The sequence below is a fragment of the Hyperoodon ampullatus genome (assembly GCF_949752795.1).
Source record: "Hyperoodon ampullatus genome assembly, chromosome: 13".
In the NCBI taxonomy this organism is placed as follows: Eukaryota; Metazoa; Chordata; class Mammalia; order Artiodactyla; family Ziphiidae; genus Hyperoodon; species Hyperoodon ampullatus.
The window spans coordinates 39,034,664-39,059,371 of record NC_136926.1 but is presented as its reverse complement, the minus strand read 5'-3'; the positions used below and the strand labels follow the sequence as shown (position 1 = coordinate 39,059,371).

Here is a 24,708-nt window from a genome sequence, read left to right as displayed (position 1 = left end):
GTATTTTTAATGTAATTTCCCTAATTACGAAAGTGATTAATCATCTTTTCATGTATTTATTGACCACTTGGATTTCCTCTTGCGTGAGGTGCTTGAAGTCTTTGCTCATTTTTCTATTGATGTGTCTTTTTCTTACTGATTCATAGGCATTCTTTATATGTCCTTTGTACTAGTCCTTGGTTAGTTTTATGTATTACATATCTTCTCTCAATTTATGGCTTGATTTTTAACTCTACAGCACCTTCTAAAAACAGCGAAACGTCAGTTTTTTCCCTTGTGATTGCACTTTTTGTCTCTACTTTTAAGATATCTACAATATCTAAGATATTCTACAATATCTTCTTAAAGCTTGACAGTTTTGCCTGTTGCATTTAGATCCTCCAGCTACCTGAAATTGATTTTTGTGTATAGAGTAAAATAGGGGTCCAGTTTTATTGTTCTTCCACATAGTATATCCAACTTCTGAGGACCATTTGTTGAAAGAAAAGGTTCTGCTAATGTGCAAGTCACTCTATACCCACATGTTATATGAATCTGTCTGGGGACTTTCTATTCTGTTCTGCTGCTCTGTGTCTATCCCTGTGCCAACTCCACTCTGTTTTTATTAGTAAAGCCTCATGAGCTTGATATATGATAGGGCAAATCCTTTCATTGCTGTTGTTCTTCCTTCTTTAATACACAAGCATTAGATGGTAAGGGGTTTACATTATTTTAAGCCTACTGTGGTTCATCCAGAGGAAAATCCCATTTCATGGGCAATACATGGCTCCAATAACAGGGCCAACTTCTCCATTAGGCATAGAAGTCAGTGCCTTGGGTCCACAGTGCTTCTAGGGGTTGACAAAAACGTTTTAATTTCTTTTAAAATCATAAGAAATGTTTTAATTTCTTTGTGTCTAACAAAGTATTGTAGCATATAGTATTAATATATTCATCTTTATACCAACACAGTCATAAAATACAATTTTAAATACTTTAGGCAAATGTGCCCAGGGCCTAAGAAAGTCATAAAGTCATATCAGGTCCTGCCTGATAGCATCTTCTTAAAAATTACACTATTAGTCACAGGGGCAGAGTTTAGGTGGCTCATCCCTGTCCTGCCCTACGGGCTAATTTTCCTCCTAATGGTAGATAAGCATACTATCTTCATTTGGAAAAAGAGTACACACCAGTAAGTTAACAATCCCCCAAATGCTAATTTAAAATTTAAATAAAAATGGAATTCAAATGACGTTTATTGGGAATTCCCTGGCAATCCAGTGGTCAGAACTCCGTGCTTCCACTGCAGGGGGCCACAGGTTCAATCCTGGTTGGGGAACTAAGATCCCACATGCCGCGAGGTGCAGCCAAAAAAGAAAAAACAACAACAACAACAAAAAACACCATTTATTTCCAGGCATTTGCCAGGTACTAGGGGGTATAGGGATAAACAAAATGAACTTACAGTTTCTAGCATATAAAAGAATGCAGATGGTTAACAAATTATTATAATTGGGAGAATGGCACACAAATAGAAGTATAGTAGCAAGGCTGAGCTAATCCTTAGTTGCAAAATAGGTATTGTTATTTTTAGCTGTACAAATGAGAAAACCAAGACATAGAACAATTGAGTGGCTTATCCCAAGCCTCAGCCAATATACATCAGGGGCAGTATTTGAATACCAAGACTCTGATTCCAAGTCCTGTGCAGTTTACCATCTGGTCTGAAACAGTGCTCATTCTGTAGTAGACACTCAATAAATTAGACTGGATTCAAATGAGGGAGAAACGTTGCCACTCCAGAGGATTTCACCTTTCTCTTAGAGCAGCTTTTTAATCTTTCCTCCCCAATCCCCAGCTTAAGGTATATTTTACTTATCATAGAATATACCCAATTCAAGTGTACAGTTCAATGATTTCTAGTAACTTGACCAAGTGGTGCAACCATTACCATGAATCAGCTTTAGAACATTTTTATCCCCCAGCAAGAAACCTCATGCCCACTTTCAGTTAATTTTCATTCCCACCCCTTGCCCCAGGCAACCACTATTCTATTTCCTGTCTCTACAAATTTGCTTTTTCTGGACATTTCATATAAGTGAAATCATATAATATGTGGTCTCTTCTGTCTAGTTTCTTTCACCTAGCATAATGTTTTTGTTTTGTTCTGTTTTTTGGCCGTAGCTTGAGGCATGTGGGATCTTAGTTCCCTAATCAGGGATCGAACCCAAGCCCCCTATAGTGGAATCTCGGAGTTTCAACCACTGGGCTGCCAGGGAATTCCCAGCATAAAGTTTTTGAGGTTCATTCACGATGTAGCATGTGTCAATAGTTTGTTCCTTATTATTGCTGCATGGTATTCCATTGTATGGATACACAATTTTGTCTATCCATTCACGAGTAGATTGACAGTCAGGTTGTTTCCAGTTTTCGACTGTAATGAATAATGCTTCTCTAGGAACATTTGTATGTAAGTTTTTGTGAGGACACGTCTTAATTTTTCCTGGGTAGATAGAATTAATACCTTATTATGGTTTTGATTTGTATTTTCCTAACAGCTAATGATGTTGAGCATCTTTTCATGTGATTATTGGCCATTTCTCTGAAGAAATCTCTGTTCTCTGAAGAAATCTCTATTCCAAATCTTTTGCCCATGTTTTGATTGGATGGTCATCTTATGACTGAGTTGTAAGAGTTCTTTGTAAATTCTGGATACAAATCTTTTATTAAATATGTGTTTTGCAAGTATTTTTCTAGTCCATCATTGTCTTTTCATTTTCTTAATGTTGCTTTTTGAAGTGTAAAAGTTTTGAATTTTGATGAGGTCAATGAAATTCACTGACAAAAAGACAGTCTGTTCAATAGACGGTGCTGGGACAATTGGATATCCACATGCAAAAAAATGAATTTAGATGCTCACCTCACACCACACAAAAAAATTAACTCAACATGACTCACAGACTTTAATGCAAGAGATAAAACAATAAAACTTTTAGACAAAAAACATGGAAGAGAAACTTTCCAGATCCTGGGTTAAGCAAAGGTTTTTTTCATCTATTCCTTTTTTCCCTTTTTTTTTTGGCCATGCCACACAGCTTCTGGGATCTTAGTTCCCTGACCAGGGATTGAACCTGGGCCCTCGGCAGTGAAAGTGCGGAGTCCCAACCACTGGACCACCAAGGAATTCCTGTTTTTTCATCTGTTCTTGTTGTGTTTGAGTGGATACTGGCAAAGCACATATGCTATGAAATTTGTGGGTAAAATAGCATTTCTCAAAAAACAACTGAACTGAAAAAAAATTCACAAATTCTTTTAAAATACTTTTTTTCTTGCCTAAGATATAACCTAGACTGGTTCTGAGTAATTTTCTCAAATACTATCTGCAGTTATCTTTTCAGTTACAGCCCTCCAGGCTTTCAGCCACCTGGAAACATTAAGTCCCCCTGGAGTCTTATCCTGACCTGAGTTCAGGCCTCTATACTGGAGGAATTTTCAGAAGCTTTAGACTAGTAACTCATCTGCTCAGTATCAGATCAGCCACTCTGCTGATCCAGCTCTGATACTGTAACCTAGTTTCAGGCACTAAAATTTTATCTGGTTATTTGTAACCAAGCTCCTATCTTGTACCACCTGAAACTAGGTCCTAGATTCTTCCACTGTGATCCTTCATCCTACTTTGGGACTTTACTTTGTATCCAGGTTGGTGTAATACTCCCTATACTGTTGAGCAAGCCTAGTTAGAGCCCTACTGTAGAATTCCAGTCTTCATGAATATGTCCCCAGTACATGCCACCTGATGGCTATGATGCAGATTTCTCTCACATCTGTATTTCTACTTATTGCCTCCTGTCAGACTCCTCTAGAGACAGGCCCTATGCTTGAACTAAATTCCCTACCAACTGTCAGTTCCTTTTTCCATGCCTTGCCTAGCATTGGCAGGGCTGTCGGGATTTGGGGTCCTGCTCCTCCACAGACTGATCCATCTCAATGCTGAGTTCTAATTCTAATAGTAATTCAATACCGCTATTTAAAAATAGGCCTGTTCAAACCAGCCAACAGTAAGTTTAAAATGCCTCATTAAATATACATCTGCCACTTGAAATTCCAAAAGAAAATACCCAATACCTGTCTGAATGAATCCTGATTTGTATCCATTAGTTGTGCCATTTTCTGGGGCCACGGTTGATGACACTGAAGAGTTTGGTTTAATAGAGTGGCAAATGGTAGAGGATTGTCGGCTTCTACATTCTAGAAAGGAGTAAGAATCACATTATGTAAGGAAAACAATATTCTGTTAAAACAGGTGAGGGAGACACAATCCATAAAATCTCTAAAATAAACTGCTGCTCCTCAAGTGGCAGCACTTTCTTTAACAGAGATTCCCCTTCCCCAACCTTGACTCCAACAGAATGTTCAAGCTGGTGAACACAATTCGTCTTCCTAGAGCCAAATGTCATGTTTGGAAGGCAAAGAAATAGTTACAAAGAACAATTAGACATTTGTTCCTCACAGACTAGTTCCCAGGAGAAAAATTACTCATAACCTATATAGTCATGTTAGTTTCATGGGTAATACTGAGGTTAAAATATCAATAATTTATAAAAACCAAATAAGCTTTCAAGCACCAGTTAACCTTCTGTCCAGGATTGATTTACGTGTAGAATAGTAATCTAGAGTCCTTCTAGGCTGCCTTCAACCTTCTCTACTCAACCTTAATTTATGTCCAGAAACAGAAGCAAAGAAAATATTATACACAGAGGAGAAAAATTAGAAATTCTCAAATTCTTATTATTCTCAGTTCTTATTAGAGGAAATAGGTAGACAATATTCAAGGTACTTACTGATCATACAAAACTAAGCTTCATTTTAAATGAGCCAATATTACTTGAGGCTTTGGTGTAATATTTTAATAATACTTTGTACTGATTTTCAGGTAGATAGCAAATACTGTGACAACCTGTGTCACAGGTTTTCGGGGCTCTAAATTCCAACCAAATTATACTATATGTTGTACTATATTAGTCTTTAAAGGTAGCATGTGAAAAAGAAATATAAATGGTTGTAAATGACAAAGTTAATTATAGTGGGTCCTTTAGAGAATTTCCAAGTTTATTGGATACATGCAAAAGTTAGAGGCAGTTTTCTATAACCTTCTATCTATGACGTTCCTTGAAGAGCTACTGTATTTTGACTGAAAAGGATATCTCCATGTTATGTATATTATATGCAAATATGTAGTTTGATAGGTATGTACATATATACAATTCCAATTCCAAACTAGAATGACTATAAATGTGAGGCTCCAGAAGCCACCCAGGATCATTGTATCACAAACTATTTCACAAATGTTATTATTTACCAGAAAGGTGAATTGTCACTGAGCACTAAATAAGAACTTAAAAATATTTTATGCAACCAAAGCTAAAAACAAAAGCTAAAAAAGGCAGTTAAAAGGCAGGGAGGTGATACCTATCCTATTTTTACTCTTTTATTAGGGCTCATGACATTTAAAATGATTTTTCTAGAGGAAAATTCTTTAGACTTTATCAGGATAAAGAGTTATCTATAATTTACCATGCTTACGATTTAGTGGTCACAGCACTGATCACAGTCCTGATGATCCCTGGCTCAGAACATGTAGCCATTTCCTAAGGAGTTATATAATCTCTCCTCAAATGCAACCAGGAGTCATTATGGTGAAAGATTCAGAAACAAATCTTCAGTTGTAATTTGGATTTACTATGCTAATTTTCATGGTCAGGCCAAAATCTTGCACAAACAACAAATAGAAATATTAAAGACAATTATTCTATTGTCTTTAACAATAGAATAATATGAATAATGGAGGGGAAATCTCAGCATCTAAGAAACTGCTCCAAAGAATAAGAATTAGATGTCCCACTACATTAAACAATGTACAGAACTTGTGGCAATTCCTATCAACCACAAGATGATGTGACATTTCAACTGGATTTATTTTCAAAAATAAGTTTAAGTTCTTCCTAACTGAAGAGGAACAAAACTTTGTCAACTTAATACTGCCTTTTCCCAGGTATTATGAAGAGAGCATTATTTATTCCAAAGTTTGCTTAGTTCTAACAGAAAAATGAAGACTCAAGAATTACCAAAGACCCTAAATAAAGTAGAAAGAGCATCTGACCAGGAAACTGACACTTTGAAGTCCTCTCTAAATGACAGAAGAGCTAGAAAGAGCCCATTTTCCCCCAAGAGCTGTATTCCACACCCCTAAGTGACAAATACAAGGAGAAATGCCCTTTCCCAAATTTCAATAGTTTCTGTTAAAAAACAAAAAGGAGCAAGTCAAATAACCTGCCAGAGGGCTTTACGTTTTTGGATTGTCTTCTGAACTTGGGATATTTATCTATTCCACACCTGGATTCTGAACCCCGTATGGGTCACTTATCAATACTATCGTAACATCCACATTCCCTTCCCGTTCCCTCCCGGAAGCTGACGCTACCTTTCCAGCAGATGAGAGGTCCCTTCGACAGTACACCCTGGGAGCTTCTGACTAGGTAGTACTTTAAGTGCTTCTGCTTCTTTGGCTGGGTGGTGAGCTTCAAGTTTATGTGGTTGGAAAATTCCGTGAAATACCGAAATCCTCTTTCTCCACAGCCGATACAGTTTCCAGAAAACCCTAAAAGGAAGAAAAACAAAGTTACTGGTGGCCTTGTATGTTGTTGCAGTACTTTCACATATAAAAAACATAGAAATATTCACTCTTTGGCTTGACAACTTCCTAATTTTGAGGAAATAATTCAAAGGAAAAAAACATGTACAACAATTTAGCAGTTATTTTATAACAGTGAAAGACTGAAAATAATTTTTAAATGCTCTAAAAGGATAATGGTTAAGGAAATAGAATAGATAGTATCATATGATAGAATTTATATAGTTAACATAAAAAATATGAAAAATTCTGGTCCTAGAGATATCTATTATTTCTTCCTTACATATTCCCTTCTTAACCTACTGGCTCTGGTTCTCCACCCTACCCACCATGTGGACTTAACTCCACAGGCACAATTGATTAGACTGTGGACCAATATTTGACCCAATCTAGGATAGTCAGAGTCTCTCTCCTGGAACGCTGAAATAAATACAAAAAGAATCAGTCAGATGGTACTGGACCCTCGATATTAAGGTTTTGTAAAGCTGGAACCCAAGTCAGGGCTATGCCATCTAGGGTGTGGGAGAGAGCAAACTGAGAATTGTGAAGAGGAAGCTGGTCTCCAGATAGGAGAGCACGAACAGAGATGTATAAACTCAGGGCATTGTCAGCTTCCTAGTTTCTATGAGATCTAGGGAACAGAAGTTCCCTAAGGGTCCCATTTCCTCTCTGTTCAACCCCTCTTTATTCAAACTAGCTCATTATTCCTTAGACTTAACATCCAAACAATTCTCACTCAGATTAATCAAACAAAATAAGACTTTCAGTGATCTTCTTGGAACAGAGGACATGGAAAGAAGAAGAAATGGAGAAGGCTGGGAGGATGAGAGGTCATGTTTTGCTTGACTGGAAATCGACTTTTCAATCTCCCTTATTACACAGAAGAAAAGTGGACAGTAAGAGAGTGAGTTCTTCTGGTTGTGACTTATGAGGACATAACACATGTATGGTCCTATTGGCAAATAAGGGCATTCCAAATTTCATAAACACAATATCTCTATATACAAATAACTAACTGAAAATAAATTCACTTATGGAATAATACAATCTTTTAAAACCACCAAACCAACCTGTTTTATAATTAACAAAGATATATAAGGAGAGTAGAGAAAGACCATGAGGATTAAAGACAAAATATCTCACAATGTCCCAATCTCAGGATGCTAACAATCAATTCAGAACATTTAGAAATGGGCATTCCAATTTATTATTATTTATTCAATAATTTTTTATTGAGCACCTACCTATATGCCAAGCATTTTGCTAAACACTGGAAAAACAGTGGTGAACAAGAGATAGTCCCAACTTCTGGTCAGTTACATAAAATTAATAATTCTATATAATTAGCTTATTACCATCACTTTATAGAAATATAAACATCAATATAATTTCATAAATTATTTAAAACATATTCAGTGATGGATTGCATTTGAGAGCATTTGGCTATTTGTCTAATACCTTGGAGCTGTAGGCCAAAAAAAGAAAGATGTCAATGACTGCCTAGTTCACCAAATTCCTAAAGCCAACCATCCATCTAACCATTCATCCACCCATCCACCTGTCCGCGCATCCATGAATGCATGCATCCATCCACTAATCCATGCATCTATCCACCTGTCCAACCATCCATCCAACAAATATCTGTACTCTACTATGTGCTAGGCACTATTTCAGGTACCAGGTTTTTAGCACTGAACAAGGAAGACAAAACCGCTGCCTCCACAGAACTTACTTCCTGATGTGATCATTATGCCTTGATAGAAAATTGGCTGACCTATGAGGCAGAAGCAACATACCCAAAACACAATAAAACTAAGAACCTTCATCTGAAATAGAGACAGTGTCAAAAAATGAGGCTTATCTGATAGGTCCAAGTAGTTCATCAAAGATTAATGTGAGAATTAGAATTAACAAATTACTGGGGTTAGATTTTATCTTTTATCTTTTCCTCTACCTGTTTTCTGAGGTGAAAAGCAAGACTTGAGTATGAAGAGGGAGAAAAGCAATGGATTTGGATAATCTTCAAAGAAGAGAAACTTCACATTAATGATGAGAATTAACAATATAAAAGAGTAAGAACTTTAGAGTCCAGTTTTAAAACTCTGTATAGTTTCTGTATTAACTTTGGTTCAAGAGAGATTTTATCTGCTCAAAGTTCTTGCTGTCACTATCACAATAAATAATATCTCTTACAGCCAAATTATCTTTCTAGTTTTTCTAGCAATCAGGTCTTTGAATTGCATGACAGATTTGGGGCATATGTGTGGCCAAGTGATTAATTTATTTTAAAATCAACTCCCTCACAGTCTTTGGAATCTGCATAATTTATATAAAAATTTAGACAAATTGATATTGGAGTCCACAGGGATTCTAGAATATTTTAAGCTTAAAAAATTTTCCCACTATATCTTGTTAAAATTTTATTTGTTTTTATATATATTTTTTTGGCCACACCGTATGGCTTGTCGGATCTTAGTTCCCCAACCAGGGATCGAACCCAGACCCTCCTCAGTGAAAGCGTGGAGTCCTAACCACTGGACCACCAGGGAATTCCCTCCACTATATCTTAATGCATACTAAAATCAACCATAATAAGTAAGAACTGTTAGATGAATATTAACTTTTTGACAATAGAGTAATGAACATATAAAAATCTCATTGTGCTTGTTCAAGAGAAAACTTTGACCATTTTACTGTACTACACTTTCACTTGGAGAAGTGGTTAATAGAAAATTATTAACAAAGTTCCATGTCTATAAGGGTATTTAATAAATATGACAGAATGGCAGAATAATTACCATTTAAAGAGCAAGTACTATATGCCAGGCACTGTGCTACTGGGTACCTTATAAACGTCATCTGTTTGATCTTTATAATCCTGCCAGGTGGGCATTATTGGCTCCTTTATATAGATGAGGAATCTGAGACTTCAAGAAGATAAGTAGCTTGCCCAAGTTCTTAAAGTGCTAACTAAAAAATCTGGGATTTAAACCCAGTTCCAATTCCAAAGCCCATGCTCTTTGGTTTCATATTCCCAATTACAAAGGATTATAAAATCTATTATTCTGATGGTGTTTTCTGTGTGAGTTCCATGATGTATTCCAAGAGGATTCCTCTAGTCATGAAGAATCATTGACCACAAAGACATTATAAGAGATTTTTCTATGTCTTCAGTCAGAGCCACATATGAACTGCCCCATTTGATAAAACTTTGATGCTTTTAAAGTGCTAAAAAGAAGTTTCCCAAAGTTGTTCTACCAGAGCCAACTAGGTTCTTAGCTCTGTGATGGAAAAGACTATGTCTTATCATTAGTGTGCCCACATATCATAACCTAACGTGATTTTTGGAACAAATACTGTTGAATGAATGAATGAATGAACAAACGAATCCTTGGATCTTCTTTACTAATTTAGTCCAATGTATAAACTTTACCGTAGGTGTCTATATTAAACCATCTGCTCAATTTTATGGAAAGAAAAAAAATGGATATTTTAACAAATGAGAGCCTAGGAAAATGAAAATTACCACTTCTTTTCCTATGAACCAAGAGAAGGCTTTGAACTGTAGTTTAAGGAACGTTTATTAACCATGTGCAGGATCACTTTCTGACTCAAGATATTGATCTATGTATTTCTAGACTTTCTGATGATGCTTTATAACTAGGAAGAATGCATCAAGCTAAACAAACACACAGCTCACTGTAAATACAATTCTTGAATTCTTTGCCCTCTTCTTTCTTCTTCATTTTTACTGATATTCGTGCTGAGGACATGTATCTGATTCTATCTACAGTAACAAATTCTGAGAAACAAAAGCAACTCCAGAGAAACACAGCAGCAAAAAAAAGTAACAAACCTCACATGCCCTCTTCTTTCTTTCTTTCTTTCTTTCTTTCTTTCTTTCTCTTTCTTTCTTTCCTTCCTTCTTTCTCTCTTTCTTTTTCTTTCTTCCTTCTTTCTTTCCTTCCTTCCTTCCTTCTTTCTCTCTCTCTCTCTTTCTTTCCTTCCTTTCTTTCTTCCTTCCTTCCTTTCTTCCGTCCTTCCTTTCGTTTTCTTTAGGCCACGCCACATGGCAGGCATGCGGGCTCTTAGTTCCCCAACCAGGGATCGAACCTGTGCCCCCTGCAGTGGAAGTGAAGAATCTTAACCACTGGGCTGCCCTGGAAGTCCTTACATGCCCTCTTATTTGCCTTTTTAATTATTAAAAGTTAATTTAAGGGGTTTGCATCAAGATGGCAAAGTAAGAGGATGTGGAGCTCACCTCCCCCCATGAACACATCAAAAATACATCTACATGTGGAACAATTCTCACTGAAAACTAACTGGAAACTGGCAGGACTCCTGTACAACCAAGGCTGTAGCGATCAGGTCGAGACCTGTGCCCCTAGAAGAAGACTCAGAGAAAAATAGAGATTATGCGGGTGGACACCCACCCTGTGGAGTGAGTGGTCTGAGCCACAGATTCGGTGCCCCAGTCCTGGGGTTTTACGTGGAGGAGACAATACCACTTGGCTGGTTGGAGGGCCATTGAGACAAACAGGAGGGCTGAGGGAAGCCTAGACTATGCTCATGAGGAGTGTGCACGCTGGCTTGCCCCCAAGCAAGGTGGAGAGAGGTCTGCTCTAGCAGCTGCCGGGTTTCTCACAACCACCTCGCCAGGTACCCCAGTCCAAGCTGAGCGAAAGCTCTGGTGCTGCTCACTCCATGTCACAGTGTGGCACAGTGTGGGATGTAGAGGTGACCTGGTGCCACAGCAGCGTCTGAGTGGGTTGGTAGCAGCCATCACTTACTCAAGCAGCATGTCAGAAGCGTTCCAGATCTCTGACGCAGATGTTCCACCATAGCCCATCCCCTGATACACACTGAGACTCCATGTGGGTCCCACTTGCACTGCAGAGCCTCGGGGCAGTGATCGGCTGTGAGGGACAAAGGGGACTTGTCCCAGAGGCTGCATTTGAGTGGAGCTGCAGGTAACTGCAGAGGCAGTGTATCAGACCTCTGTCTGTGGCTGACATGAGCCAAGAGCCTGCACAGGCCCCACTTGCTTCAGCACTCCACCCCTCTGGGGCAAGGGTCCCCACGCAGGGAGAGGAAAAAACACACACTTAAAGGGAAAAGAGCCAGCATGAGCCTGACCCTCATGGCTTCTGCTCCAGCAACTTGGGGTCAGACTCTGCCCCCGATACAGTGGTGATGGCCACCGAGCAGAGGGGAAGTCCTGTCTCACACCCCACTTCACCTCTAGCCACTCCATCTCCAGCCCCACCTCCTACCTATGTGACAGCTGCCAGCACACCCTGAGGAAGGATGTGACTTGCATCCGCATCAAATCCAGCTCTCCCAGCAAAGGCATAGGCCACATGCAGTCTGTATAGGGATGCTCCCACATAAGGACACCCCTTCAAGACTGAAATAAGTAACTGTTTCACCTGAATTCATAGAGGCAGGGAAAGCTGAGCAAAACAAAAAGACAGAGGAACTACTCTCAACTGAAAGAGCAAGAGTAAATCCCTGAAAAAATAAACAACAAGACAGAAATAAACAATTTACCAGATAAAGAATTCAAAGCATTGGTAACAAAAATATTAACTGAATTAGGGAAAAGAATTGATGTACACAGTAAACAGTTTAACAAGGAGCTGGAAAATATAAAAAAGACCCAATCAGAAATAAAGAACTCAATAGGTGAAATAAAAAACACACTAGAAGGAATGAATAGGAGACTAAGATACAGAAGAACTCATAAGTGATCTGGAAGATAGAGTAATGGAAATCATACAATCAGAACAGCAAAAAAGAAAAACAAATTTTAAAAAATGAAAACAGGGCTTCCCTGGTGGCGCAGTGGTTGAGAGTCTGCCTGTCGATGCAGGGGACACGGGTTCGTGCCCCGGTCCAGGAGGATCCCACATGCCGCGGAGCAGCTAGGCCCATGAGCCATAGCTGCTGAGCCTGCGTGTCTGGAGCCTGTGCTCCGCAACAGGAGAGGCCACAACAGTGAGAGGCCGGCGTACCACAAAAAAAAAAAAAAAAAAAAAGGAAACAATTTAACAGATCTCCAGGATATAATTAAGCATACCAACATTGTCATTATAGGGGTCCCAGAAGGAGAAGAGAGAAGGGGATAGAAAATATATTTGAGGAAATTATGACTGAAAACTTCTCAAACCTGAAGTTGGAAACAGATATCCAGCTTCAGGAAGCACAGAGAGTCCAAAAGACGATGAACTCAAACAGACCCACAGCAAGACATGTAAATAATATGACAAAAGTTAAAGACAGAGAATTCTAAAGGCAGCAAGAGAAAAACAAAGAGTCATATACAAGGGAATCCCCATAAGGCTGTCAGATGATTTCTCTGTAGAAACTTCACAGGCCAGAAGGAAGTGGCATAATATATTCAAAGTGCTGAAAGGGAAAAACCTGCAACCTAGGATACCAGCAAGAATATCATTCAGAATAGAAGGAGAGATAAAGAACTGCTTAGACAAGCAAAAACGAAAAGAGTTTGTCAATACTGAACCTACCCTAAAAGAAATGTTAAAGGGTCTTCTCTAAGTAGAAAAGAAGTAAAAATCTACAGAAAATGGAAAATCCCACTAGGAAAGGCAAATATATAGTAAGAACTGAGGATCAACCACTTAAATAAGCCAATACAAAGATTAAAAGACAAAAAATTGTAAAAACTATAACTACAATAAATGGTTAAGGGATAAACACATGAAGATGTAAAATATGACATTAAAAACACAAAATGTGTGGGAGGGGGGTAAAAAAAGTAGATCTTTTAGAATATGTTTGAATTTAAATGAACGACCAGTTTAAAACAGTAGATATACTTATAGGTCAACATATATGAGCCCAATGGTAACCACAAATCAGAAACCTACTAGAGATACACAAAAACTGAAAAGAAAGGAACTACTGAAGAAAATCATCAAACCACAAGGGAAGAAACAAAAGAAAGAAGAAATGAACAGAGAAGAACTGCAAAAACAATCAGAAAACAAGTAATAAAATGGCAATAAGTACATATCTATCAATAGTTACTTTAAATGTCAATGGATTAAATGCTCCAGTCAAAAGACATAGGGTAAAAAAATAATAATAACAAGAGCCAAACTTATAGTAGTAGAGAGTAGAATGGTGGTTACCAGAGGCTAGGATGTGGGGGGAAAGGGCAGATTAAAAAAATAAGGAAAAATGGTGGTTGTCAGGGGTTAGAGGGAGGGGGTAATGGGGAGTTAGTGTTTAATGGGTACAGAATTTCAGTTTTGCAGGATGGAAAGAGTTCTGTGGTTGGATGGTGGTGATGCTTGCACAGCAAGTTGAATGTACTTAATACCACTGAAATGTACATTAAAATGGTTAAGGTGGTACATTTTATGTTATGTGTATTTTACCACAATAAAAAATTGGACACACAGAAAAGACATAGGGTGACTGACTGGATTAAAAAATAAGACCTTTTTATATGCTGCTTACAAGAGACTCATTTCAGAGCTAAAGACGCACACAGAGTTTAAGTGAGGGGATGAAAAAAGATATTTCAGCAAACAAAACTGACAAGAAAGCAGGGGTAGTAATACTTACATCAGACAAAATAGACTTTAATACAAAGGCTATAACACACAAAAGACAAAGAAGGGCATAATATAATAAAAGGATCAATACAAGAGGAGGATATTACACTATTTAACATATATGCACCCAATACAGGAGCACCTAAATATATTAAGAAAATACTAACAGACATAAAAGGAGAAATCAACAATAACACAGTAATAGTAAGAAACTTTAACACCCCACTTACATCAATGGACAGACCATCCAGACAGAAAATCAATAAGGCAACACAACAGACCATTGGACTTAGTAGGTATCTACAGGACATTACATCCAAAAACAGCACAGTACAAATTCTTTTCAAGTGCACATGGAATGTTCTCCAGCAAAGATCACATGCTAGGCCACAAAACAAGTCTCAACTAATTTAAGAGGATAGAAATTATATCAAGCATTTTTTTCCCAAGCACAACAGTATAAAACTAGAAATCAATTACAGACAGAAAAATGGGGAAAGAACAAACACATAGAGACTAAACAACATGCTACTAAAAACCAATGGGTCAATGAAGAAATCAAAGAGGAAATCAGAAAATACCTCAAGACAAATGAAAGTGGAAACACAGCACTCCAAAGTCTATGGGATGCAGCAAAAGCTGTTCTAATAGAGAAGTTCATGGCAATACAGGCCTTCCTCAAGAAACAAGAAACATGTGAAATAAACAACCTAACCTACCACCAAAAAGAATTAGAACAAACCCCAAAATCAGCAGAAGGAAGGAAATAATAAGGATCAGAAAGAAAGAAATAATACAGAGATTTAAAAAAACAATAGAAAAGATCAATGAATCCCAGGAGCTGTTTTTTCTGAAAAGATAAGCAAAATTGATAAACCATTAGCCAGGCTCGCCAGGAAGAAAAGGGGACACAAATAAACAAAATAAGAAATGAAAAAGGAGAAATAACAAGTGATACCACAGAGATACAAAAAAGCTATAAGAGAATACTACAAATAGTTATATACCAACAAACTGCACAACCTAGAAGAAATGGACAAATTTCTAAAAACATACAATCTGCCAAGACTGAATCAAGAAGAAACAGATGATTTGAACAGACTGATCACTAGCAGTGAAATTGAATTTGTGATAAGAAAACTACCAGCAAATAAAAGTCCAGGACTGGACAGCTTCACATGGGAATTCTACCAAACATATAAAGAAGAGCTAACACCTATCCTTCTCAAACTATTCCAAAAATTGAAAAGGATGGAATACTTCCCAAATTCATTCTATGAGGCCGCCATTACCCTGATGCCAAAACCAGACAAGACATTATAAAAAAAGAAAATTACAGGCCAATATCTTTGATTAATACAGATGTAAATATCCTGAACAAAATATTAGCAAACTGAATCCAACAATATATAAAAGGATCATACACCATGATCAAGTTGGACTTATTCCAGGGATGAAAGAATGGTTCAATATTTGCAAATCAATCAATATGATACACCACATTAACAAAAGGAAGGATACAAATCACATGTTCATCTCAGTAGATGCAGAAAAAGCAATTGACAAAATTCAACATCCATTCATGATAAAAACTCTCATCAAAATGGGTACAGAGGGAACATATCTCAACATAATAAAGGCCATTTATGACAAATCCACAGCTAACATCATACTCAAAGGTGAAAAGCTGAAAGCCTTTCCTCTAAATTCAGGAATAAGACAAAGATGCCCACTCTTGCCACTTCTAGTATTGAAAGACCTAGCCACAGAAATCAGACAAGACAAAGAAATAAATTCAGATCGGAAGGGAATAAGTCAAACTGTCACTATTTACAGATGACATGATACTTTTTATAGAAAAACCAAAAGTCTCTACCCCAAAACTATTAGAACCAATAAACAAATTCAGCAAAGTTGCAGGAGACAGATTAACATACAGAAATGTGTTGCTTTTCTATACACCAATAATGAATTATCAGAAAGAGAGAGTGAAAAATAATCTAATTTAAGATCACATCAAAAAGAATAAAATACCTGGGAATAAACTCAACCAAGGAAATGAAAAACCTATACTCTGAAAACTATAAAACACTGACGAATGAAACTGAAGATGATACAAAGAAATGGAAAGATATCCCATGCTCTTGGATTGGAAGAATTAATATTGTTTAAATGGCCATACTACTGAAGGCAATCTACAGATTTAATGCAATCCCTATCAAAATACCCATGACATTTTTCACAGAATTAGAACAAATAATCCTAAAATTCATATGAGACCACAAAAGACCCTGAGTTGCCAAAGCAATCTTGAGAAAAAAGAACAAAGCTGGAGGTATCACCCTCACACTTCAGACTCTACAACAAAGCTACAGTAATCAAAACAGCATGGTACTGGCACACAGACACATAGATCAATGCAACAGAATAGAGAGCCCACACCTAGGTTAATTAATCTATGACAAAGGAGGCAAGAATATGCAATGGAGAAAAGACAGTCTCTTCAATAAGAGGAGCTGGGAAAACTGGACAGCTACATGTAAAACAATGAGATTAGAACATTTCCTCACACCATGTATAAAAATAAAATCAAAATGGATTAAAGACCTAAATGTAAGACCTAAAACCTAAAACTCCTAGAAGAGAATGTAGCCAGAACACTCTGACATAAATCGTAGCAATATTTTTTTTGGATCTGTCTCTTAAGGAAAAAGAAATAAAAGCAAAAATAAACAAATGGGACAAATGGGACCTAATTAAACTTAAAAGCTTTTGCACAGCAAAGGAAACCATAAACAAAATGAAAAGATAACCTATGGAATGGGAGAAAATATTTGCAAATGATATTACCAAAAGGGGTTACTATCCAAAATACATAAACAGCTCGTACAACTCAGTATCAAAAAAACAAAACACCCAGTCAAAAAATGGGCAGAAGACCTGAATAGACATTTTTGCAAAGAAGACATACAGATGGCTAATAGGCACATGAAGAGATGCTCAACACTGATGATTATTACAGAAACGCAAATCAAGACAACAATGATATCATCTCACACCTGTCAGAATGGCTATCATCAAAAAGGTCTACAAATAACAAATGTTGGTGAGGATGTGGAGAAAAGGAAACCCTTGTACACTGTTGGTGAGAAGGTAAATGGGTGCAGCCACTATGGAAAAGGGTAATGTTGGTTCCTCAAAAAACTAAAAATAGAACTACTACATGATCTAATAATTCCTGTACTGGGTATATAGCCAAAGAAAATGAAAACACTAATTTGAAAAGACACATGCACCCCAACGTTCATGGCAACATTATTTACAATAGCCAAGATATGGAAGCAATCTAAGTATCCATCAACAGGAAAATGGATAACGAAGATGTGATACACACACACACACACACACGCACACACACACAATGGAATATTACTCAGCCACAAAAAAGAATGAAATTCTGCCATCTGTTGGAACGTGGATGACCCTAGAGGGTATTATGCTTAGTGAAATAAGTCAGACAGAGAAAAACAAATAGTGTATGATATCACTTACATACGGAATTCAAAAAGTAATACAAATGAATGTATATAGCAAAACAGAAACAGACTCACAGATATAGAAAACAAACTAGTGGGTACCAGTGGATAAAGGGAAGGGGGCGATGTTAGGGGTCAGGGATTAAGAGATACAAACTACTAGTATAAAATAGATAAGAAACATGAATATATATTTCAGCACAGGGAATTATAGCCATTATCCTGTAATAACTTTTAATGGAGTAAAATCTGTAAGAATATTGAATCACTATGCTGTACATTTGAAACTAACATAATATTGTAAATGAACTATGCTTCAATTTAAAAAAGAATTAAAAAGTAAACCCGGGCTTCCCTGCTGGTGCAGTGGTTGAGAGTCCGCCTGCCGATGCAGGGGATACGGGTTCGTGCCCTGGTGCAGGAAGGTCCCACATGCCGCGGAGCGGCCGGGCCCGTGAGCCATGGCCAGTGACCCTGCGCGTCCGGAGCCTGTGCTCCACAACGGGAGAGGCCACAAGAGTGAGAGGCCCGCGTAACGCAAAAAAAAAAAAAAAAAACAAACAAGTAAACCCACTCTTTGTTATTTCCCATGATGTAGGAAAGCTATGTTGTGAAAAAAGTCCAAAGTAATACTAGAAAGTAAAACAATTCTGACATAAAGTTAAAATATTTTACATCATAGGTATATTCCTAGTTATCTTGATTGAACTAATGCTAAATATAAAATGAGAATCACATCAATCAAGTGTAGTTAGAAATAATGGGTGGTAGAGAAAAACTACCAATGACTTACAAAGTGGATAATCCACAGTTGAATAATTGAGAGTTGATTTGATATCAGATCCAGATCAAGGACTCTATGGAGAGTGAATCCTACTTTATTTCACAAAATATTTATTTTTGATAAATTGTATGGTGTTCTTTAATGCCTAGTTTAAAAAAGTCTCTTCATTAAGGTGAATGTTTTGAGAGTTAATAAAAAAGTAAAAGCTAATTTTTAAGAAGTTACTAAATGAAAAAGTGTTTCTTAAACTAATATGTAATCCCCAGCTAATTCTGTGATTTTAAAAATTCTGTGATAATTTAAAATAAACTTGTATTTTAACTCCTTTATCTCAGAAGGAATTTTATAGGTATGAAATACTCACCTAAAAGTGCATTTTTTCCATGATCATCTGGTAGAAATCGCTTGTCTACAGCACACACTAGGATGTGTTCAGGAAGATTGGGAGACTTGGCCCCCACCAGGAGGAATCCTGCTGGGATGTCGATTTGTTCCATACACAGAGATACCAAACGCAAATCCTTTCCTGCTTGACAAAAACCTAAAAAACAGTAAAGAGGACACAGTGGAATGTTTAGAGAGTTTATAACTCCTCATCACCCATTTGGAGAGTTGATTACCTGTGGGAATCACTATTAAGGACTAAATTTAAAGTCCATGTACTCCAACCAAAGACACATCTATCATATGTGCTCCTCTGAGCAGAGCTAAAAAGACACTAAAAGGAGGTATTTCCAACTGTTTTAGCCAACACTGATGACTTTATATTTTCTGATCCCCAAGTAAGCAAATGATAAATACACAGCAAACTCTGAAAAACATATGGAATTTTTATGTGCACATAACATAGTATTTTTACTTTCAATGAAAATTCACTTCTCTAAATGGGGACAGTCATAGAATGCAGATGTTCTCCATTTCATATAGGAAGAGACTAAAGCTCGGAGTTTGGTGAATCATAAATGAATGGATCAGAACTAGAACTCAGAACTGTTTAGGTTACTTGCACTAGGTAAGACATGACAAAACCTTACATATCAATTTACATTCCCACCAACAGTGCAAGAGGGTTCCCTTTTCTCCACACCCTCTCCAGCATTTATTGTTTGTAGATTTTTTGATGATGGCCAGTTAAAAAAAAAAACAACCTTACATAACCACTTTGTAACCATAATGTATTACATTAATTCGTTAGTTCGTCATTTATTTAAAACGATTTGCAACAGATGCTGTCCTAAGCCTGGGGATAGAGCTGAACAAAGTATACCTTCCTCAAAGAACTCACTTGTAGTCAATTAGAAGAACGTATAAGGAACTGATAGTTACAAAACAATATTACAGAGGACAGCTATGTTCTGCTACAAAGCACCAATCTCCACATTTTCTGGGAAATGATTCCCACCACTCTAGTTATGTGATTTCCCTGGACAGCTGTGATATTCCAGATTGAGCTGGAGCTGGCACCCAGTCCAAGATGGGCCACTGGAATATCCCACCTTTCTGGTCATAGCTGATCAGTCCAGGTGGGGGTACCCGACATAAACCAGGACAATGGAGGATGGACACCTAACTCTCACACACAAACCTGAGGAGACCACCATCATTATTGCCCAATACAAAGTGGGCCAGAACCATGCTAGGTTCTCCCAGCATCAATTCATATTATGATGTTAACCAAATGCCAAGAAACAGTTGGATGCCATCAGTTAGTATATGAGAAATAAAAAGAAAACAGCATCCAAACATTGTATGAAGCTATGGTGCATAGGAATCTGCTGCATGGTCTGGATAATTAAACCTCAAAAGCAGACACAATGAATTACAAAAAGCAAGAAATCAAAGACTAGAATGATAAAGACACTGGGCTTCAACCATTTCAAGCTTGTAGATCCCCTTTTAACATTAAAAAATTCAAATATAACTTCTAGTGTTCACAAATTGAGAAAAATAATATCAAAATGTTATTGTGAATTCTTTAACACTTTAAATGAATCTGTATTTTATTATTCACAATATCATCTATATTTATTTGGACAATAGTCATTTATACATGTGAGTCGTATTATTTATTCAGTTTACAAACATATTTTGGAGGCTATAGACACATAGAACCCTTAAAAAATCTGCTGTCCCCATCCCCATTAAGGGACAAAACTCACAGGTTTGAAAGTTGGGAGATGAGGATGATGATGATCATGATGATGATACTAGTGGCAGTTAAAATTTATGGAATGCTTAACATAAGACAGGTACAGTGCTAAACACTGCAGAGATTTTCTCATTTAATTCTGTCAACAACTCTAGCTAGATATCACTATCTCTTTTTCATATGGAGAAAATGAGGCTCAGAAAGGTGAGAGTATTTGTCCAAGGTTACAAAATGAGTCCCATAATGTCCAGTGATGTAAGATATGGAAAGTTTGCTATATAAGAACAGGTAAAAAGCGTATTATTCAACTTGGCCAAAAAAAGTGCTTAAGAATAGTTATAATCCAGAGCTAAAACCTGGAGAGGTGAACACAGACTTTTTCATGAAATTCTGAAATACTAAATCTAGGGGCATTTTAAAGTCTTAAAAGAAGCATTAATTTTTTTAATCAAAGGAATTATTAATTTGTGTAGAGACAGTAAACCTAGAAACATATCTCCCCTAGGAGGTAGCACCTTTATTATGACTTTCTCCAAAAGGCAAAACATAAAATACCCTCCCAAATAGTGTAGAAAATTCAATGATGAGAGGTTTATGATTACCTATTGTGGAAACAGGATGCTTGAGGAGCTTTCTCTGTCACTAAGAAGTAGTACTACAACCTTTTTAAACTTTCAGTCATTCCATATTAGAAAGAATAGAAAAGTCTGTACCAATCTGTACCAATTTGCAAATTATTACAAGCTTTTTAGAACATCAGAGTGATATGGAACCTCAAGGTCATCTGATAACAGGATTTTCCAACAAGTAGTTATCAAAATCCCAGAGATTCATAAAGGTATTCCATGATACTTGGGAACTATAAGTGAAACTAAAATAGATAACATTATCAATTTCTGAAAACTAATAAATAATTATTCTAATATCCTACTTCCACTTTGTTTATTATTATTATTTTTAATAACTTTATTTATTTATTTATTTTTGGCTGCATTGGGTCTTAGTTGCTGTGTGCGGGCTTTCTCTAGTTTTGTCAAGTGGGGGTTACTCTTCGTTGCGGTGCACAGGCTTCTGATTATGGTGGTTACTCTTGTTGTGGAGCATGGGTTCTAGGGCATGTGGGCTTCAGTAGTTGTGGCTCACGGGCTCTAGAGCACAGGCTCAGTAGCTGTGGTGCACAGGCTTAGTTGCTCCGCGGCACGTGGGATCTTCCTGGACCAGCGCTCAAACCTGTGTCCCCTGCATTGGCAGGTGGATTTTAACCACTGCACCACCAAGGAAGTCCCTAATATCCTACTTTTAAAACAGAATGTTCTAAGGGCTTTCCATGCTACACATGTAGGGGTAGTGGAAATCAGCTGAACGAACTCAGGACTCACTCAGCTGAACCCCATATCAATGTATGGTTTTGATTATTACACATTTTAAAATTGATTTTATTATCAATCACATGTATTGATGTGTTGCTTAATTTATATACCCATAATGGGCTGTTGGCTAATAATGGGAAGCTTAGGGAACACGGATTTGATGGACACAGTCATTTTATAAATGTACCTAAGATGCTCTCTACTAGATATGAAAGTTAGATTCAACCGCAACCCCACTCATCAAATTATAAAATTATATAAAATGAGGCTTCCCTGGTGGCGCGGTGGTTGAGAGTCCGCCTGCCGATGCAGGGGACACGGGTTCGTGTCCCAGTCCGGGAAGATCCCACATGCCGCGGAGCGGCTAGGCCCGTGAGCCATGGCCGCTGAGCCTGCGCATCCAGACCCTGTGCTCCGCAACGGGAGAGGCCACAACAGTGAGAGGCCCGTGTACCGCAAAAAAAAAAAAAAAAAAAAAATTATATAAAATGCACCAATATGTTTCTGGGGCACCAAAAAAAAAAAAAAAAAAAGCAATGATAAGGTAAAATTTTAGTGATTATAATCCAATTTGGCTTTTCATGTAAGAGGAAAAAGGCTACCTCTTTCAGCAGCATGTTATTTGTAGAGAAATTCTGCAAACAAAAGCCTGAAACATTTTCATCACGTAGAGCAAAAATTATAAAAACAAATTAGTACATCCTTTTAATTCTAAAACATACAAACCCCAAAATTTGGGTATTAAAAGTAGATTTTGAGTCTTTTTTTGATGCTCGGAAATATTTAAATACACTTGGCTCCCCTTCTCCACCCCCCCAAAAGTATAACATTTTATTTTTGAATTTGTCAACAAAACATGCTTTTCCTTACACAACCAATTTAAAGTAAATTAAACAGCAATGACTGAATGATAAAATGTAGGCAATATACTCTGATATTATTCATGCATGAGAAAACATTAATATACTAATCTAAAATAAATATTTTCTACTTAAAATCTATTCTTTATCACATGCCATATAGTGACAGAATTAGTTTTTAAATTCCTAAGGGGTTCAAAAGATTATGTATTACTATGAGAGATTTGTAAATCAAAGATTGGGTAACACTAATCTATCCCAATCTCTTTAGTATGTAAATGAGGAAGCTAGGGCCCATAAAGGTTAAGAAAACAGCCCAAGGTCAAATACCCAGCAACCCACCAAGTTGGGACCCAGGTCTCTTGACTCCAGGTTACAGGCTCCTTCGTCCTCGTTAACATCGCTCTGACTCACAGAATGCTTCACCTTCCCTGGTCTGATGTAGGACCCTCTCCTATAGCTTCTTCCTTGCCTATCCTTGCTGAGTCTCATCACTCAACTTTCCAGGCTGAATCCTGGGGGTTACTTGACACAGTAGCCCCTGCCAGCCATGGGCTATGTCAGCATCCACCTCTCTCACACCTGCTGATGAATCCTTAAAATTCATGGTTTTGAAAGTCACAGAGGTGTCCCTTGATTAGAGAGTGACATTTCTGATGAGCTTTCTCAAAGCAATACATTGCAGCCAAAGGGAGATTAAGGGGGAAAAGTACAATTTCAGTTTTGGGCTAAACAGGGATAGAGTAGAGAAGACACAGTCAGTGTGGAAAATATCTGAAGAAAGCAGGATTTTCTCTGGAAGAAAGATGATTTCAGAGTGATTTCTGTGGTATAATGAAAACTACACAGTCCACTCAAATTAAGAAGCACAAATAGCTTTCAGTGCTACAGCATTTGAAGGTTTTCCCATTTATGATATGAGGACACCTAGAGGTGAAAAGTAATAATTACTAATGACGATTCTAGGAGAAGAATGTTTTTCTCATAGAAGGAGGAAACAAACCTCCTCTTAAAATTTTTTTCAGAAAGTGCTTGTGACAATGAAAAGAGAAAATGTCCTATTTTATCCTAAAAAGAAAACCGTAATCATGGGAGCATATAAAAGGGGCACAGGAACCAACTGAAATTGCTACCAATGGCCAAAACTGGAAAAATTGGAGCAAAAAAATAAAATAAAGTAGTACTGGATTATAACCCAAAACATAAAATAAATATTCATAAGTGTATAATGATATAAATAAATGACTGTATAAATTAATAAACAAGGGAGAAGGGACAAATTTCCATGCAGTAGAATTCCAAATAATGTATTAGATACTCTGCCCTCAAGGATGTGGAGCATAACTCCATATTCCTTAAGTGTGGGCTGAGTGCAGTGACTTTCTTCCATAGTATGGTAATGGGGGCGGGGCGGGGGGAGAGTGGAGATAACACTATCTCAGCCAGGTGATCAAGGTCAACATCAATAGTCATAAATCATGTTGATAGTACGTACCCTTGATATAGTATGATTAAAATGGCACTTTACCTCTGTGATCTTCCTCCCCCAAACCCATAACCCCAGTCTAATCAGGAGAAAAAGATCAGACAAACTCCTATAGAAGGTCTGCTAGAATATACCTGATCTATAATCCCCAAAACTGTCAGGGTCAGCCAAAACGAGGGAAGTCTGAGAAACTGTCACAGCCAAGAGGAGCCTAAGGAGACATAACAACTAAATCTAATGTAGTATCCCAGATGGGATTCTGGAACAGAA

At 37.3% G+C, this 24,708-nt stretch overlaps 1 protein-coding gene across 3 annotated transcripts in view; it reads right to left on the bottom strand.

Moving 5' to 3' along the window:
- Nucleotides 1-24,708, bottom strand: part of GREB1L (GREB1 like retinoic acid receptor coactivator) — a gene marked incomplete at both ends in the record, with an annotated part of 129,189 nt that overhangs the window by 101,116 nt on the left and 3,365 nt on the right. For all 3 annotated transcript variants that reach the window (XM_079717005.1, XM_079717006.1, XM_079717007.1), the window contains 3 exons: nucleotides 4,105-4,227; nucleotides 6,461-6,637; nucleotides 18,938-19,114. In XM_079717005.1, coding sequence (XP_079573131.1) covers nucleotides 4,105-4,227; nucleotides 6,461-6,637; nucleotides 18,938-19,114 — 477 coding nt within the window. The remainder of the gene's footprint in view (nucleotides 1-4,104; nucleotides 4,228-6,460; nucleotides 6,638-18,937; nucleotides 19,115-24,708) is intronic.